The sequence below is a fragment of the Lipotes vexillifer genome, unplaced genomic scaffold, assembly GCF_000442215.2.
Source record: "Lipotes vexillifer unplaced genomic scaffold, Lipotes_vexillifer_v1.1 scaffold2189, whole genome shotgun sequence".
In the NCBI taxonomy this organism is placed as follows: domain Eukaryota; kingdom Metazoa; phylum Chordata; class Mammalia; order Artiodactyla; family Lipotidae; genus Lipotes; species Lipotes vexillifer.
Window position 1 is genome coordinate 229,925 of NW_006789336.1, and position 20,192 is coordinate 250,116.

The 20,192-nt window shown below is 34.2% G+C and overlaps 1 protein-coding gene across 1 annotated transcript in view; it reads left to right on the plus strand.

The window, feature by feature from the left end:
* DYNC2H1 (dynein cytoplasmic 2 heavy chain 1) overlaps positions 1-20,192 on the plus strand; it is a gene marked incomplete at both ends in the record, with an annotated part of 341,923 nt that overhangs the window by 229,457 nt on the left and 92,274 nt on the right. The window contains 3 exons of the mRNA XM_007462583.1: positions 632-707; positions 6,501-6,709; positions 8,729-8,833. Of these exons, the coding sequence (XP_007462645.1) occupies positions 632-707; positions 6,501-6,709; positions 8,729-8,833 (390 nt within the window). The remainder of the gene's footprint in view (positions 1-631; positions 708-6,500; positions 6,710-8,728; positions 8,834-20,192) is intronic.

Genomic DNA, 20,192 nt, shown 5'->3' on the forward strand with positions numbered 1-20,192 from the left:
ATAAAACTAATTACTAGTCATAGTTGATGAAAACCCTATAGAAATTATTTTTAATTATTTCATATTATTGTCTATCACATATAAATGTCTTTGAATGTTCTTTTTATACAAGCATGGTAGCTATTAGCTGTAGGTTTATAATTTTATTTAGTTACAATATAAATGCTTTGTGTGTCAAATGTACAGAAAATAATACTATATGCCTTTAGACCGTTAAATAATTTTCATAATATTTCTGTTTTCATGTTTGTAGAGAAAATCCAAAATTCTGAAGGACCAAATTATAGGAAATCTCTCAATGTATACACTCTATGTAGACTCAATGATTTACTACGCCAATTTGTTCTTTCTATATATGACTCTTCTGCCACATATTTAAGTGATAAAAACATTTATGACATTATAAAATCCTTTGCATGCTATAGAGATCAATAAATTTATTTTTTTAATTACTGTTACTTTAGATGTATTGTTTTATTGTTTTATTGTTTTTATTAAAAATTCTCAGTAGTTGTCTTTTTTTTCTTTTAGTTTGTATTGAACATTCTTTTTAAGATTATAAGGGCAATGATATATATATATTTTAACACTGCTTGTAGTTCTTTAATTTTTTAAAAATTTGTTTTGATAGGGTTGGACCAAGTTTTATGAGTTTTCTTTATCAGATCTTCGGGCTGGTTACAGCATTATTGACAGACTCTTTGATGGTAAGTTCTAATGATGAAAACTTTGACCTCTGGTGTCAATGAAAAAAATTTTTGAGCTCTTATTAAAAATAGGGTTTTTTTCAAGAGTGACTTGACTTCCTATTATAAAATTTGCTTTTTATTTTGTATTTAATGTCCTGAATTCCATGCTTGTGAAAGTTCATATATTATCTATTGTGGTCATTGGTTTTGATATAATCCATTAGATTTCTGGTTGATCTGTAGCTCTCAGGAAGCAGAAAGCTAGAATGACTTTGTCTTTACTTCACGGCCTTCACAATTTTCAGGCTTCAACTAAATTACTCATATCTCTTTCAAGGGAATTGTTAAAATTCAAGAATATGGTAGACCAAGAATCTGTAGAATCACAATTGTATGATTAAGTAGAAATCAGGAACCAAGGTACAAATAATAGCCTCCTGAAGACAGGAATGGTCCAATCCCTGAGGGTTATTGCTCAGGGCCAACTCAAGCGAACACTAGAGTTTAGAGCAATGATGGATTAGAGAAGAGAGTATGTTGATAGGACTCTCAAACTTAAAACTGTTCCAAACAACTCTAGATTCTTGTCTCCCCCACCATCTTGCAGCCTTGCCAAACTACTCTTCCCTGAGTCTGCCGCATTTCAGTAAATGGCACCACCATTCACGTAGTTGTTCAGGTTCAAAGCCTATGAATAATCCTTGATTCTTCTCTTTTTCTTATCCTCAAACATCCAATGCTTTGGCAGTTTCTGTCCCCTCCATGCCCAAATCACATCAAGATTCTGTTCTCATCCTTCAACTTCATCAATCCTTGGTAGTTCAAGAAATAGATTCTTTCAAAAATTCTCCACAGAGTTAACAAATTTATTTTTTAGAAAAGTAAAGTAAAGCATATAATTCACTTTCAAAACCTACAACCACATTTATTTTCTTTCTGTTCCTTGAACAAACCAGGCTTGTTCCTACCTGAAGGTTTTGGTAGGTGCTCTTCCTTCTGTCTGAAATGCTCCTCTCCCAAACCTTTATATGATTTTCTTCTCTTATCATTCACATCTCAGCCTAGAGGTGTCCTCTTCAGAAAAGTTTTTTATTGTCACCAAATCTAAAGTAGTTTTCTAATTGTTCTCTATCCCCATGTTCTGTTTAATTGTTTTAATACATTACTGCTACCTTATACTTTCCTGTTTATTCATTCATTTTTTAAAATGTTGTTCGTCTTTTCCAACTAGAGTGTAATCTACATTAAGCAAGGTCTTTGACTATTTTGTTTACTCTGTATGTCCTTAACATCTGTGGCAGGGCCTAGCCCATGGTAGTAGGCACTGTTATAGTTGGTTGAATTAACGGCATCATCATTTATTCTGTAACTTGGTTTCCATGAAAGGATAAGGATAGACGTCTAGCATGTGGACAAATCCCATTTTTTTGTAGTTTTCTTCTATTTTAATTTTTTATTGAAGTATAGTTGACTTACAATGTTTCATGTGCACAGCAAAGTTATTCCGTTGTACATATATATATATATTATGTATATATATATATAATATATATATATATTTTTCAGATTCTTTTCCCATGTAGGTTATAATAAGATATTGAATATAGTTCCCTGTGCTATATAGTAGGCCCTTATTGTTTATCTATTTTATATATAGTAGTGTGTATCTGTTATTCCCAAATTCTAAATTTATCCCCCACGTACTTCCTCTTTGGTAACCATAAGTTTGTTTTCTATGTCTGTGAATCTATTTCTTGTTTTGTAAATAAGTTCATTGGTATCATTTTTTTAGATTCCACATATAAGTGATATCATATGATAATTTTCTTTTTCTCTCTGACTTAGTATGATTATTTCTAGGTCCATCCATGTTGCAGCAAATGGCATTATTCTTTTTTATGGCTGAGTAATATTCCATTGTATATATATCTGTAGCACATCTGCTTTATCCATTCATCTGTTGATGGACATTTGGGTTGCTTCCATATCTTGGCTATTGTAAATAGTTCCGCTGTGAACATTGGAGTGCATGTATCTTTTTTAATGAGAGTTTTTATCTTCTCTGGATATATGCCCAGGAGTGGGATTGCAGGATCATATGGTAATGCTAGTTTTAGTTTTCTAAGGAACTTCATACTGTTCTCAATAGTGACAGCCCTAATTTACATTCTCACCAACAGTGTAGGAGGGTTCCCTTTTCTCTGCAGCCTCTTTAGCATTTATTGTTTGTAGACTTTCTGATGATGGTTATTCTGACCTCATTGTAGTTTTCACTTGCATTTTCCTAATAATCATCAATGTTGAGCATCTTTTCATGTGCCTGTTGGCAATCTGTATAACTTTTGTGGAGAAGTGTCTATTTAGGTCTTCTGCCCATTTTTTTGGTTGGCTTGTTTGTTTTTTTTTATATTGAGCTGTATGAGCTGTTTGTATATTTTGGAAATTAATCCCTTGTCAGTTCATCATTTGCCAATATTTTCTTCCTTTCCATAGGTTGTCTTTTTGTTTTGTTAATGGTTTTCTTTGTTGTAAAAAAGCTTTTAAGTTTAATTAGGTTCCATTTGTTTACTTTTATTTTTATTTCTTTTGCCTTAGGAGACAGATCCAAAAAATATTGCTATGATTTATGTCAAAGAGTGCCTGTGTTTTCCTGTAGGAGTTTTACATCAGTAGTATCCAGTGTTAGGGACTTCTCTGGCGGTCCAGTGGTTGGGCCTTCACCTTCCAATGCATGTTTGATCCCTGGTTGGGGAACTGGGATCCCATGTGCCTTGCAGCCAAGAAACCAAGACATAGAACAGAAGCAATACTGTAACAAATTCAGTAAAGACTTTAAAAATGGCCCACATCAAAAAAAAAAAAAAAATAGTATCCATTCTTACATTTAGGTCTTTAATCCATTTTGAGTTTATTTTTGTATATGGTGTTAGAGAATGTTCTAATTTCATTCTTTTACATGTAGCTGTCCAGCTTTTTACATGTAGCACCATTTATTGAAGAGACTGTCTTTTTTCATTGTATATTCTTGCCTCCTTTGTTGTAGATGAATTGAACCTAAGTGCATGGGTTTATTTCTGGGCTTTCTATCCTGTTCTGTTGATCTATATGTCTGTTTTTGTGCTAGTACCATACTGTTTTGATTCCTGTAGCTTTGTAGTATAGTTTGAAGTCAGCTGATTCCTCCAGTTTCATTCTTCTTTCTCAAGATAGATTTGGCCATTTGGGGTCTTTTGTGTTTCCATATAAATTGTAAAATTTTTTGTTCCAGTTCTATGAAAAATGCCATTGGTAATTTGATAGGGATTGCATTGAATCTGTAGATTGCCTTGGGTAGGTAGTATTGTCATTTCAACAATATTGAGTCTTATAATCCAAGAACACCATATATCTTTCCATCTGTTTGTGTTGCCTTTAGTTTCTTTCATCAACAGCTTCAGCGTACAGGTCTTTTACCTCCTTGGGTAGGTCTATTCCTAGGTAATTTATTCTTTTTGATGTGATGGTCCATGTGATTACTTTCTTAATTTCTCTTTCTCACATTTTGTTGTTACTATATAGAAATGCAACAGATTTCTGTATATTAATTTTGTATCCTGCAACTTTACCAAATTCATTGATGAGCTTTGGATTTTCTACGTATAGGATGTATTTGCAAGCAGTGACCATTTTACTTCTTCCTTTCCAATTTGAATTCCTTTTATTTCCTTTTCTTCTCTGCTTGCCATGTCTAGGACTTCCAAAACTATTTTGGATAAAAGTGTCATGAGTGGGCATCCTTGTCTTTGAGAATGATGTTGGCTGTGGTTTATTATCTATGGCCTTTATTATGTTGAGATATGTTTGAGTCCCATTTTAATTTACATGTTTATGAGATTTTAAAAACTTTTAAATGAAGTATGATACGTGTACAAAAAGTACTTATATCATAAGATTACAGCCCAGTGAAATTTCCACAAACTGAACACGCTCATGTAGGCAGAACCTTAATCAAGAAACAGAACATTACCAATACCTCAGATTTTACTCTAATGCTGCCTTCCAGTTACTACCATTCTCCAAGTTCCCCCACCCCCACTCCTTTGGTAAAGACCAGGCACCTAACTATATAGATTAGCTTTGCCTGTTTTTATAAAACTGGAATCATACATCATGTATTCTTTAGTCTTTGGATTCTTTCAGTTAACATTATATTTGAGAGATTCATCCATATGGTTACATGTCATTGTTGTCCATTTATTCTCAGTGCTATATAGTTTGCCATTCTATGATTGTATTTCTTCTCTTGGTAGGTAGTTTTCAAGTTTTTTCTTGATGGACACATGGGTAGTTTGGGATGATTGCACTATATCTTTGGGTGACTACTTGAATATATTTCTGTTGGGTATATATGTAGAAGTAGATAGGATATTAATTTATTTGTTCCCCATAGTTAGTTAATGCCTAATAGTATTCCAAATGAATTTTTTGTTTATTTAAAAATTCTTTGAATTATACCTCAGAAAAGTACACATAAAGGTATAATTCAATAGATTTTCATAAACTGAACCTTTGTAACTAGCCCAAAGTCAATAAATAGTGTATTACCAGCATTCTGGAAGCATCTCCCCCCACTCCTTTATACATATGACCCAACATTTTCCCATTTTGTGCTAAGGCCAATCAGTTTTCTGATTTCCATGAGTTGTTTTTTTAATGTTTATTTTGAAACACAATTTATTTTGAGGATATGTACTAGTACTTTAGCTTGCTTAGAAACTTGGTAATTTTCCAAAAGGCTTTTGATCATTTATTTGATTTTTATAATATCACTTTGAGGCAAATATTATTAATGCTCTTTTAAGATGAGGATACCAAAGCACAGAGAGTTTGAATGATTTGTTTATCATTGTGTTTCAAGCTTGCGATGGAATTAATAGCATCATATTTTTTTACATACATCACACCAGTGAATTGTTGAGAGGAAGATGCTTCAAAATGATACTGAATCTCATGGTAGAAGTCTAAATATAATCTTATAATTACAAGATTTCCTGATATTAAGGGACCTCCACATATGGAGAATTAAAAAAGGGGAATGGTTCATTGAATTTTATAGTACTGAAATAGTCTAAACTAGTAATGCTAGCAGTGATGTTAACTAGGTAGATTAAAATTGTGTTTCCTGCATTTACTGCTGTTGGGGAGGAAGAAATTTTCTTCTACCCTTCTGGGTTCTTCTGGCTGGTCTAAGAATTTACACTGACATGAAACAGGTTAACAGGAGAAGATCAAACAAAAATTAATAACATGTATATATAGGAGAGACCCAGGAAGACTAAGTAACTTGCCAAAATGGCTGAAACCCTCACCTTAAATACTGTCTTCAACTAAAAACAAAAGAGGGTGTTTGGGGTAGTTGTTTTAGACTTCAGAAGGGAGGAAGGCAGTTAACATGGAGATGCAAAAAAGCAGATGTTTGGTAAACAAATTGCTGGGCTATGCAGAGACAATGGGACACAGGGAGGAATTTTAACAAACAGACTTTGCCAGGTTCCTTCCTGTCCACCATACCTAGTTCATATTATAGTTATCTATGTTGGTAGCTCCCTTCCTGGAACAGGCCCTCTGTGATTATAGTATTAATATTGTTAATATTAATGAGCATTACATTAATTTAAGCATTTTAAGGAATGATTTAAATGAATTAAATATGTATTGTTATATCCTATAAATATAACTGGAGCCAGGAATTTGTTTAATATTTTAGAATTTGTTTTAGAAATTTTCTAATATCTTAGAAATGAAACGAATAAAATTTTTTTTTAATTATAGGTACCAAAGATGTACAATGGGAATTTGTACATGGTTTGCTAGAAAATGCTATTTATGGAGGACGTATAGATAACTATTTTGACCTTAGAGTTCTTCAGTCATACCTGAAACAGTTTTTTAATTCTTCAATAATTGATGTATTAAACCAAAGGAACAAGAAAAGCATTTTTCCATACTCCATATATCTACCAAAATCCTGCAGCATTTTGGTAGGTAAAATTAATTATTTTCAATTTACTACCAGATAGAAACTTGAACAATTTCTTATATTGTTAAATATATGTTGTTTCTTTTCAAATGTATAAGCAATTGTCATTCACAAATATGGATTTTTTTTTATTATGCCAATATGCAGCCTGATTCTCTAAACTCTAGTTAGCTGTCCTATTACTTTTGGATAGTTAATGATCACTGATTGATGATAATAGTATATAGTAAATAGGTAAATCATGAAGGGGGTGGCCAAGGAAAATTTTTACATTGTAGGGCTGCCGTGAAGATCTGGAATGGGAGAATATGCTACTTCTTCATAGTTATGAGAGTACTCTGATACATTAAATTTGAAAGAAAGCAAATATTATTTAACAAATATCTATCTTCATACTCTGGCTTATAATTTTAAAGAAGTTCTAAATATACAAGAAAGATTCGCTTTATCTAGCTTTCATAGCAACATTTTTGTTTATGTGTATCTATTTTATCCAGCTGTAGCTTTTTGCTTTGAGTCATCATATAAAAGCCTCCTAGAATGCAATAATCTTTTCCAGAAAATAGTACAAAATGTAGCCCAAAGATTTCAATTCTAGTTTATTTTGCCACAAATTTGTATTTGTGTGAATACCCAAATAACGTTTTCATTACATAGAGTATTAAAATTATACATTTCTTCATGAATTACAAAATATATATATTCAGTTATATAGTTCTATCAGTATTGTACCTTTTTCTCTTATTCAGATATTTTTCAAGAAAATTCCTTTGTTTTAGTGATATAAGTCAGAAAACAAAGCTTAAAAATCAGTATTAAACATATTACTTTATTGAATATCTTATCTATTTTGTTATTAACTATTCCATCAATTTTGTTTTTCAGTATCTTTCATTCACTTACTCATTCATTCAGTAATACACATTGAACATTTGCTCAGTGATAACGCTGTTCCAGACTTTGTGGATCTCTTGATGCACTGTGGAGTTTACTTTTTATTGGGAGAACCTTAGAGTGAATGAGCAAACAGAAATATCACATAGTTATTTATTATATATTTATTTCAGATAGTGTACCGTGAGAAATCTTTCATCTCTATTGTTTGAAGCTTAAATTGAAAAATAAAATATATACATAAAAGTGTACATCATAAATGTACAATGCAGTGCATTTTTATACATTGAACACATGATTGCCACCAGCACTGCAATCAAGAAACAACATTTTCAGCTCCTCAGAAGTCCTCCTCAAGTTCCCTTCTAGTTACTACCTCCCCAACAAAGGATACATTAGCTTAACTTCTAACAGCCTGTGTTAGTTTTGCCTGTGTTTGTACTCATGTAAAGGGTATCATGTGGTATATATTCTTTTGTGTCCAAATGAGGATAAATCAGTTTGGATATGTAGTAGTCTACTATTTAGGAAATACGTCAATGTATAGTCCTAGGTAGAGAGAAGACTCTAGCCACACTAGATGAGAAAATTTCACAGACATTTAAAAATGAATAAAGTGTATAAATACAAAGAATAATAGCTTTAAAATTATAAGATGATTATAGGAATTCCCTGGTGGTCCAGTGGTTGAAACTCTGTGCTTCCACTGCAGGGGGCATGGGTTTGATCCCTGGTCGGTATACTAAGATCCCGCATGCCGTGAGGCACATGAAGATCTGGAATGGGAGATTTTTTTTAGGTGGGAGATTATTTTCCATCTAAAAAAAAAGAAAAATTAAAAAATAGAAAAAAAAAATTATAAGATGATTTATGAGAGTCAGTGTTTGAGAAGTATAGGATAAGAAAGTATAGTATCAAATAATTTAAGTATGAAAAAGTAATGACAAAGAATATTTCCATTAGGTTACTGAGTTAATGCTATACAGACTGAAAGTGAGATTTACCTAGACAATGTAACATGAATAATTAATCATCTAATACTTCACAATATTCTGGTTCTTTCTGATTTCGGTGGTTGTAAGTTTAATCTTTATTGAAAAATTGTTTTTTAATTATTTGTGTTTAGGACTATCGTGCCGTCATTGAAAAACTTCCAGAGGATGACAAACCTAGTTTCTTTGGTCTACCTGCCAATATTGCTCGTTCATCTCAGCGTATGATCAGTTCTCAGGTAACCTAAAAAAAGATACATGTTTTAGAAAAAATGTTGCTACTGAGCCTAAAAGAAACATTACATTTTATTTAATACTACAGATCCACATGCTTTTATTTAATTCTTTAATTTTATTTAATACAATAGATTCCAGTCTTACCTTAAATAAATTTTAAATGAGCCAAATAGTTCTATCTTAATACATTTGTTAAAATTAGTAAAATAACACTGAACACTATCAATTTTATCCAGAATATATTGGTTTTACTCCTGTGATTTATCTTATTAAGGGTACTTTAAATTTAATTTATGCAATTGAATATGTCACTAAATTTGATATTTTCATAACAAATATCAGATATAGAGATATAATTTGCATAAAAGATAAATATTTAATATTTTGTATGATATTACTCATGACTGAATGTTGTAAAACATTGAGGGAAATGCGGATTTTTAAATTATTGAGATATAGAAAAACATTAGCCATGAACACTGTATATTCTAGCTTCTATTGAGACCAAATAATTAAGAGCTAACATTTATTGACCTTTAACTGTGTGCCTGAAAGTGTTTTAAATACCTTATACTCAGAAACTTTAGTCTTTATAAACTCTATGAGGTAAGATCTATTACTTTTCCCTCTCAGTACCTGAGGAAACTGAAGTGGAGAGAGTTAAGATATTTACCCAAGATCACAGAGCCAGTAAAAGGCAGAACCAGTATTTAAATTGTCTGTCTGAGTAAAGACATGGCCTCTGCACCATGTGCTACAACTTCTCCTCAGGCATAAATGTACTGCTAAGTACGTGCACCAAATTGTGAACTGTTACATAAGGTTCATTGTGGGTCAGTGTATGGAAGATTCTTATTGCTCTTAAAAGTTTACTTTTGAAAAAAAAAGTTTACTTTTGGTAATTTACAGGCATCCTAGCTAGATTACTTTACCTTATTTAGCTGTACTGTTTTGTACTTTTTGCTATTTTAGTCAACATTTATAAAATTGGTAATGTTTTCTCTCTTATTATTCACTAAATTTTTTCTCTCCTATTATTCACTAAACCGTTCATTGTGGAATTTTAATGTTCATTCTCACATCTTTGTAAAAGAGATGTTTGAGTATATAAATATATGCTCATTTGCATAATGTGTAAATAAGTATAAATGTTTTCTGGAACAAATAAGATCTTAACAACCTCTTCGTCTATGCTAGCTGAAGACGCTCTCTAATTCCTTTTCCCTTTCTCATGCAAAGTGTTAAGTCAGATACTCCCATGAAGGAATGAAACTCCTACGTGTCTCTTAGCTTCACAATGTATATGATTACACTCTGTTCTTTTCCTTCCATGCTTTTTGTTGACCTGAGATAGTTATTTTTCTATAACCCCATCAATAACATATAAGAATTGCATATGTACCTTTGTGTGTACTTGTTTGTGTTGTATATATGTTTGTGTATAATTTTACAACAATGCTTAAGCAAAAGAGGTTAAAACAATTAAAAGATCATTAAAAGAATAAAAGGTTATTTCATAGAATTCAAGAAGAGTATTTACTGTGGGAATCTTATCAAAAGGAATTCAAGAGTCTGTCTTGAAAGTCCTGTTATTAACATGGCTTTCAAAACTTCTAATGTCAGTATCATTCAGCTTCTGAAAGAATCTCCTTTAGCCTAGCTTGGATCAAATGTCTAATGAAGGGAAAAGAGTAACCTAGGATAGATACGGCCTTAGAGACTTCTGGGAAGGATATAAGACAAGAAATACAGAATACTGAGCATCTTCATCTTATGGAGAGGCCCACCAACCACCTATATGTGTACCTTCTTTTGCTCCTGGGCCATGTATGGCTGCCATTGATAAGAGCCCAGACTGAGAGGACCGTCATGGTGCTAAATCATAGCCTTAGTTTCCCACAAATCTTCTATTACATTTTAGTCACATAGGTACAGGGCTTGCATGCTGTACTAACATGAAGCTCATCAGTCTAAGTGGAATCCCAGGGATCAGGGGTTTCATAGCAAACTAGGCAGACAAACATTTTACATTTATCTTACCTCTGTAGTTTCTAGGAAAGTAGTACTATAGGAAGACAGACTCCAATCTCATTTTCCCAGATAGTCCTGAGACAACCCAGGCTTTATTTTTACTTTTTACTTTTTCTAGTTAGTATACCAAAGAATTCTCTAAAAGTTATTTTACTATGGTCTAATCTCTGCTATTTTTTTCTTGCCTTAGTATTTAAATTTTTATAAATATTTATTAGATGAAAAGAGGGTAACATGTTCTTCCTTAAAGGTTTTTGGTGATACATACTCTCTTAATATTTATATTTTAACTGTCAGTCTATTTTACTGTTAATTTACTTAACTGTTTAACAGTTCTTTATTTTAGTTTTTATACTTAATCAGCTTTCAGAGTGCATCAATTACTGCAACATTTCTTTTTCATAATTATAAACACATATATAATCTGATAAAATTTTATATTTAGAGCTTTTCACTCCAAGTCACATTTGGAGCCACACTTAGAATGCTTGGCCTTCTTTGAAAGTGAATGTTCAGATATGAAGCAGTCTGAATGACACTGAGTAGATTTCAAAAAAAATATTGATCATATACAAGTTCAGGTATGTGGAACTGATGTTGAAGCAGGTATTTGATGATTTGGCATTTTAAAATTAATTGAGTGCATCCATACTAGGCAGATACCACAAGTGGTGTTTACTACAGTGTTAATGATACTTATGTTCAGTGCTGTGAGTCAGCTTTTTGTTTGTTTGTTTGCTGATGTAGTGATATTTATCACATTATGTATTTATAGTACAATATTATTGTTTATATTCATTATACTGTGCATTAGATCTTTATGGCTTATTACTGCTTGTTTTAAGTTTGTACCCTTAAACACAATTACTCTTATCTCTGCCACCCCCATCCCCTGGTAACCATCATTTTACTCTCTGTTTTTTACATGTTTAACTTTTTAGATTCAATACTTGACTTTCTTTGACTTAACTCACATAGCATAATGTGCTTAAGGTCCATCTATGTTGTCACAAATGGAAGGATATCCTCCTTTCTCGCGGCTAAATAATATTCCATAGTGTGTATATTCTACATCTTTTTTATCCGTTCTTCATTAATGGTCACTTGGGTTGTTTTCATATCTTGGCTATTGGGAATAATGCAGTGATCATCATGGGAGTGCTTATATCTTGTTGAAATCCTGTTGTCATTTCCTTTGGGTATATACCTAGATGTGGAATTTCTAGGTCATATTATAGATCTATTTTTAATTTTGGGGGGAAATTCCATACTGTTTTCTGTAGTGGCTGCACCAATTCACACTCCCACCAACAGTGCCTGAAGCTTCCCCTTTCTCGACATCCTTGCCAACACTTGTTATTTTTTGTCTTTTGATGATAGCCATTATGACAGGTATGAGGTGATACCTCATTGTGGTTTGCATTTGCATTTCTCTGATGTTTAGCATCTTTTCACATATCTATTGCCCATTTTGAGGTACTCTTCAGAGAAATGTCTCTTTTGTTCTTCTGCCCATTTTTTAATTGGATTTTTTTTGTGATTAAGTTGACTGACTCTTTATGTATTTTGGATGTTAACCCCTTATCTGGTTAGATAGCCTCATCCACCAGAGGGCAGACAGCGAAGCAAGAACTACAGTCCTGCAGCCTGTGGAACAAAAATCACATTCACAGAAAGGTACATAAGAAGAAAAGGCAGAGGGCTATGTACCAGATGAAGGAACAAGATAAAACCCTAGAAAAGCAACTAAATGAAGTGGAGGTAGGCAAACTTCCAGATAAAGATTTCAGAATAATGATAGTAAAGGTGATCTAGGGTCTCGGAAAAAGTATGCAGGCAAAGATTGAGAAGATGCAGGAAATGTTTAACAAAGACCTAGAAGAACTAAAGAAAAACAAACAGATATGAACAATACAATAACTGAAATGAAAAATACACTAGAAGAAATCAATAGCAGAATAACTGAGGCAGAAGAATGGATAAGTGACCTGGAAGACAGAATGGTGGAATTCACTGCCGCAGAACAGAATAAAGAAAAAAGAATGAAAAGAAATGAAGACAGCCTAAGAGACCTCTGGGACAACATTAAACGCAACAACATTCACATTATATGGGTCCCAGAAGGAGAAGAGAGAGAGAAAGGAGCCAAGAAAATATTTGAAGAGATTATAGTCAAAAACTTACCTAACATGGGAAAGGAATAGCCACCTAAGTCCTGGAAGTGAAGAGAGTCCCATACAGGATAAACCCAAGGAGAAACACACTGAGACATGTAGTAATCAAATTGGCAAAAATTAAAGACAAAGAAAAATTATTGAAAGCAGCAAGGGAAAAATGACAAATACCATACAAGGAAACTCCCATAAGGTTAACAGCTGATTTCTCAACAGAAACTCTACAAGCCAGAAGGGAGTGACATGGCATATTTAAAGTGATGAAAGGGAAGAACCTACAACCAACATTACTCTACCTGGCAAGGATCTCATTCAGATTCGATGGAGAAATCAAAAGCTTTACAGACAAGCGAAAGCTAAGATAATTCAGTACCACCAAACCAGCTCTACAACAAGTGCTAAAGGAACTTGTCTAAGTGGGAAACACAAGAGAAGAAAAGGACCTATAAAAACAAACCCAATACAATTAAGAAAATGGTAATAGGAACATGCATATCAATAATTACCTTAAACGTGAATGGATCAAATGCTCCAACCAAAAGATACAGGCTTGCTGAATGGATACAAAAACAAGACCCATATATATACTGTCTACAAGAGACCCACTTCAGACCTAGGGACACATACAGACTGAAAGTGAGGGGATGGAAAATGATATTCCTTGCAAATGGAAATCAAAAGAAAGCTGGAGTGGGCTTCCCTGGTGGCGCAGTGGTTGAGAGTCCGCCTGCCAATGCAGGGTACACGGGTTCGTACCCCGGTCTGGGAAGATCCCACATGCCGCAGAGCGGCTAGGCCCGTGAGCCATGGCCGCTGAGCCTGCGCGTCCGGAGCCTGTGCTCCGCAACGGGAGAGGCCACACAACAGTGAGAGGCCCGCGTACCGAAAAGAAAAAAAAAAAAGCTGGAGTAGCAATACTCATATCAGATAAAATAGACTTTAGAATAAAGAATGTTACAAGAGACAAGGAAGGACATTACATAATGATCAAGGGATCAATCCAAGAAGAAGATATAACAATTATAAATATATATGCACCCAACATAGGAGCACCTCAATACATAAGGCAACTGCTAACAGCTATAAAAGAGGAAATTGACAGTAACACAATAATAGTGGGGGACTTTAACACCTCACTTACACCAATGGACAGATCATGCAAACAGAAAATTAATAAGGAAACACAAGCTTTAAATGACACAAGAGACCAGATAGATTCAATTGATATTTATAGATATTCCATCCAAAAACAGCAGATTACACTTTCTTCTCAAGTGCACATGGAACATTCTCCAGGATAGATCACATCTTGGGTCACAAATCAATCCTCAGTAAATTTAAGAAAATTGAAATCATGTCAAGCATCTTTTCTGACTACAACGCTATGAGATTACAAATCACAGGGAAAAAAATGTAAAAAACACAAAAACACAGAGGCTAAACAATACGTTACTAAATTACCAAGAGATCACTGAAGAAATCAAAGAGGAAATGAAAATATACCTAGAGACATATGACAATGAAAACACAATGATCCAAAACCTATGGGATGCAGCAAAAGTAGTTCTAAGAGGGAAGATTATAGCAATACAATCCTACCTCAAGAAACAAGAAGCATCTCAAATAAACAATCTAATGTTACACCTAAAGGAACTAGAGAAAGAAGGACAAACAAAACCCAAAGTTAGTAGAAGGAAGGAAGTCATAGAGATCACAGCAGAAATAAATGAAATGGAAACAAACAAAACAATAGCAAAAAGATCAATAAAACTAAAAACTGGTTCTTTGAGAAGATAAATAAAATTGATATACCATTAGCCAGACTCGTCAAGAAAAAGAGGGAGAAGACCCAAATCAATAAAATTAGAAATGAAAAAGGAGACGTTACAAGAGACACTGAAGAAATAAAAAGAATCCTAAGAGACTACTACAAGCAACTCTATGTGCCAAAAATGGACAACATGGAGGAAATGGACAAATTCTTAGAAAGGTATAACATTCCAAGACTGAACCAGGAAAAAATAGAAAATATGAACGGACCAATCACAAGTAATGAAATTGAAACTGTGATTGAAAATCTTACAACAAACAAAAGTCCAGGACCAGTTGGCTTCACAGGTGAATTCTATCAAACATTTAGAGAAGAGCTAACACCATCCTTCTCAAACTCTTCCAAAATACTGCAGAGGAAGGAACATTCCTAAACTCATTCTATGAGGTGACCATCACCCTGATACCAAAACCAAACAAAGATACTACAAAAAAAGACAATTACAGACCAATATCACTCATGAATATAGATGCAAAAATCCTCAGCAAAATACTAGCAAACAGAATCCAACAACACATTAAAAGGATCATACAGCATGATCACGTGGGATTTATCCCAGAGATACAAGGATTCTTCAGAATACACAAGTCAATCAGTGTGATACACCATATTAACAAATTGAAGAATAAAAACCATATGATCATCTCAATAGATGCAGAAAAATCTTTTGACAAAATTCGCCCATTTGTGATAAAAACTCTACAGAAAGTTGGCATAGAGGGAACCTACCTCAACATTATAAAGGCCATATACGACAAACCCACAGCCAACATCGTTCTCAATGGTGAGAAACAAACCATTTCCACTAAGATCAGGAACAAGACAAGGTAGCCCACTCTCACCACTATTATTCAACACTGTTTTGGAAGTTTTGGCCACAGCAATCAGAGAAGAAAAAGAAATAAAAGAAATCCAAATCAGAAAAGAAGTAAACCTGTCACTGTTTGAGGATACCATGATACTATACACAGAGAATCCTAAATATACTACCAGGAAACTACTAGAGCTAATCAATGAATTTGGTAAAGTAGCAGGATACAAAATTAATGCACAGAAATCTCTTGCATTCCTATACACTAATGATGAAAAATCTGAAAGAGAAATTAAGGAAACACCCCCATTTACCGATGCAACAAAAAGAATAAAATACCTAGGAATAAACCTACCTAGGGAGACAAAAAACCTGTATGCAGAAAACTATAAGACACTGATGAAAGAAATCAAAGATGATACAAACAGATGGAGAGATATACCATGTTCTTGGATTGTAATAATCAATATTGTGAAAATGACTATACTACCCAAAGCAATCTACCGATTCAATGCAATCCCTATCAAATTACCAATGGCATTTTTTACAGAACTAGAACAAAAAATCTTAAAATTTGTATGGAGACAGAAAAGACCCCAAATAGCCAAAGTGGTCTTGAGGGAAAAAAATGGAGCTGTAGGAATCAGACTCGTGACTTCAGACTATACTACAAAGTTACATTAATCAAGAAAATATGGTACTGGCATAACAACAGAAATATAGATCAGTGGAACAGGATAGAAAGCCCAGAGATAAATCCACACACCTATGGTCAACTAATCTATGACAAAGGAAGCAAGGATATACAATGGAGAAAAGACAGAGTCTTCTGTAAGTGGTTCTGGGAAAACTGGACAGCTACATGTAAAAGAATGAAATTAGAACACTCCCTAACACCATACACAAACATAAACTCAAAATGATTTAAAGACCTAAATGTAAGACTGGACACGATAAAACTCTTAGAGGAAAACATAGGAAGAACACTCTTTGACATAAACCACAGCAAGATCTTTTTTGATCCAACTCCTAGGGTAATGGAAATAAAAAAATAAACAAAGGGACCTAATGAAACTTAAAAGCTTTTGCACAGTAAAGGAAACTACAAACGAGATGAAAAGACAGTCTTCAGAAAGGGAGAAAATATTTGCAAACGAATCAACATACAGAGGATTAATCTCCAAACTATATAAACAGCTCATGCAGCTCAATATTAAAAAAACAAACAACCCAATCCAAACATGGGCAGAAGATCTAATTAGATAGACATTTCTCCAAAGAAGACATATGGATGGCCAAGAAGCACTTGAAAATCTGCTCAACATTACTGATTATTAGAGAAACGCAAATCAAAACTACAATGAGGTATCACCTCACACCAGTTAGAATGCACATAATCAGAAAATCTACAAACAACAAATGCTGGAAAGGGTGTGGAAAAAAGGGAACCATCTTGCACTGTTGGTGGGAATGTAAATTGATAGAGCCACTCTGGAGAACAGTATGGAGGTTCCTTATAAAACTAAAAATAAAATTACCATATGACCCAGCAATCCCACTACTGGGCATATACCCAGACAAAACCATAATTCAGAAAGACACATTCACCCCAGTGTTCATTGCAGCACTATTTACAATAAGTAAGACATGGAACCAACCTAAATGCCCATTGACAGATGAATGGATTAAGAAGATGTGGTACATATATACAACAGAATATTATTCAGCCATAAAAAGGAATGAAATTGGGTCATTTGTAGAGACGTGGATGGATCTAGAGACTGTCATACAGAGTGAAGTAAGTCAGAACGAGAAAAATGAATTTTGTATATTAACGCATGTATGTGGCACCTAGAAAAATGGTACAGATGAACTGGTTTGCAGAGCAGAAATTGAGACAGAGATGTAGGGAACAAACGTATGGACACCAAGGGGGGTAAGTGGCAGAGGGGTGGGTGGGGGGATGTGATGAATTGGGAGATTGGTACTGACATGTACATGTTAATATGTCTAAAATGGATAAGTAATAAGAACCTGCTGTATAAAAAAATAAATAAAATTCAAAACTTAAAAAAAAAACCCTTATCTGATATATGATTTGCAAAACATTTCTCCTCTTCTGTAAGTTTTCTTTTCATTTTGTTAATTGTTTGTTTTGCTGTGCAGAAACTTTTGAGTTTGATATAGTCACATTTGTTGATTTTTGCTTTTGTTGTTTGTCCTTTTGGTGTCATATTCAAAAAAAATCATTGCCAAGGCATTGCTTCTTCCCTGTGTTTTCTTCTAGGAGTTTTATGGTATTAGGTCTCATGTTTAAGTCTTTGATCCATTTTGAGTTAATTTTTGTGAGTGACATGAGATGGGGGCATAATTTCATTGTTCTGCATGTATTTCTCCAATTTTTCTGGCACCATTTATTGAAGAGCTATTCTTTGCCCATTGGGTATTCTTGGCTCCCTTTTCAAATATTAGTTGACTGTATATAGTGGAATTTAATTCTGGGCTTTCTATTCTGTTCCATTGGTGGCACAAACAGACAAAAAAAGTGTCCGTTTTTGTGCTGGCATAATACTGTTTGGTTCTTTTTTAGAATTTCAGTATCTTTGGTAAAGTACTCCTTCTGTTTATTAATTTTATTCCTAAAGTCATTGTATTGCCATTTTAGGTTTTCCTGTAGCTCACTGAATTTCTTCATAACAGCTATTTTTTTTAACATCTTTATTGGAGTATAATTGCTTTACAATGGTGTGTTAGTTTCTGCTTTATAACAAAGTGAATCAGCTATACATATACATATATCCCCATATCTCCTCCTTCTTGCATCTCCCTCCCACCCCTCTAGGTGGTCACAAAGCACTGAGCTGATCTCCCTGTGCTATGCGGCTGCTTCCCACTAGCTATCTATTTTACCTTATAACAGCTATTTTTAATTCTTTATCAGTTAGATTGCAATATTCCGTGTCTTTGGGTTTGGTTGCTGGAAAATTGCCACTTTCTTTTGTGATAGTGTGTTACTGTGATTTTTCAAAGTGTTTGATGAAAAGTGCCTCTGCCATCGCATTTGAAGTAGTGAGCATCTTTCTCATTTTAGGCAAGACTTTGTTTACTTTGGTTCTAACAGCTCAGTAGGTTGATAATTTTTTTGTTTTCCAGAAGGTGGCGCTATAGCACAAGCTTTTGTTTTTTTTCTTATTGGAGATGACTCACTGCTGCTAAGGTGGGGAAATAGGAACGTGTAAAAAAGCCAAAAAATTTTTTAAAGCGTGGCAACAGAGTTGGGGGTGGTGAGTACTTAGCACTAGGGGCATTGGGTGTGCCCGTGGCCCAGGAGGGGGATCTTCACGTTGGAGGGTCTTAGAAGTCCTAGGGCCAAAATCCAGGGGCAGACAGCAGGAAAGGCTTTCCTTCAGATCTCTTTGTCTGCCTACCTCCCTTTTCCTTCTCTGCCCCCAGTCACTGAACTCCCTCCTCAGAGAGAGCAGTGAGTCCCTCCTGCAGAATGTGTGGCTAGGCACACCCCCACTCACTGACTTCACTCTTCACCTCCTCTGCCAGAAAGGTTGTACTGTCCCACTGCTGGACATGCCTCTGCCACCTCCAGCTCCACAGCCACTACCCTCATTCTGCTGCGTCCACCCACTTTCAGGTGCACATATGTGTACATCTCTCAGGTGTCCTGGTATGATGTATATAGGTGCTTTTTTCAGTTAGGGGTGTCCCATTAGTTGTAAATCAAAAAGGAGAGAAAAAAGGAATGACTCACACTGCCATGATGCTGTCAGTCCCTCCCAATTTTTTTTTTAATCTGTTGCAATATATACACAATAACATGTTTCATCCACATCAGCTATTACACTATCCCTTTTTCCTTCAACTCTTCCACCATCTCATAAATGTTGTATGGGTGCTGTTGCATTAGTCAAAATGTGAATGTCAAAAGGAAGAAGCTTTGGGTTTTATTTTTGATGGTGGGGAGGGGAAGATATCAACTTGATGTGTTAGTTCGATGGGTAAATGAATAATATTTATTATTTGTAATAATAATAATATTTATTTGAGGTGTCCATGTAACATCTAGTTGAAAATGTCTAGTAGGAATTTTGACTAAATAAACACAGGAGAGAATTCAGGCATACCTTTAATTTAAAAAGAGGTTGACAAACAGCAACACATCTGTTAGAGTTGAAGCCATGGGAATGAGAAATTATTAGGGAACATTGATAGAGCAGGAAGAAAGAGTGCCTGAAGGTAGAACTCTGGGAAATACCTACATTTAACATATGTTTAGAGCTGGAAAGATTTTAGCAAGAGTAAACTGCAGTCAGAAAATAAGACAATCAGAAGAATTTTAAAGGAGAGTTCCAAGGTGATGTGTATGGCAATGGTTTTAAGTGGAGTGGAGAAGGAGTTCTAAGTGCTAAATGTTGATCAGAGTTGAGAATGTCATGGGCCTTGACCAGGTTTTCAAGACTTTCTAGAGCCTCTTCCTATAGAAGGTTGGAGGGTGGAAATAA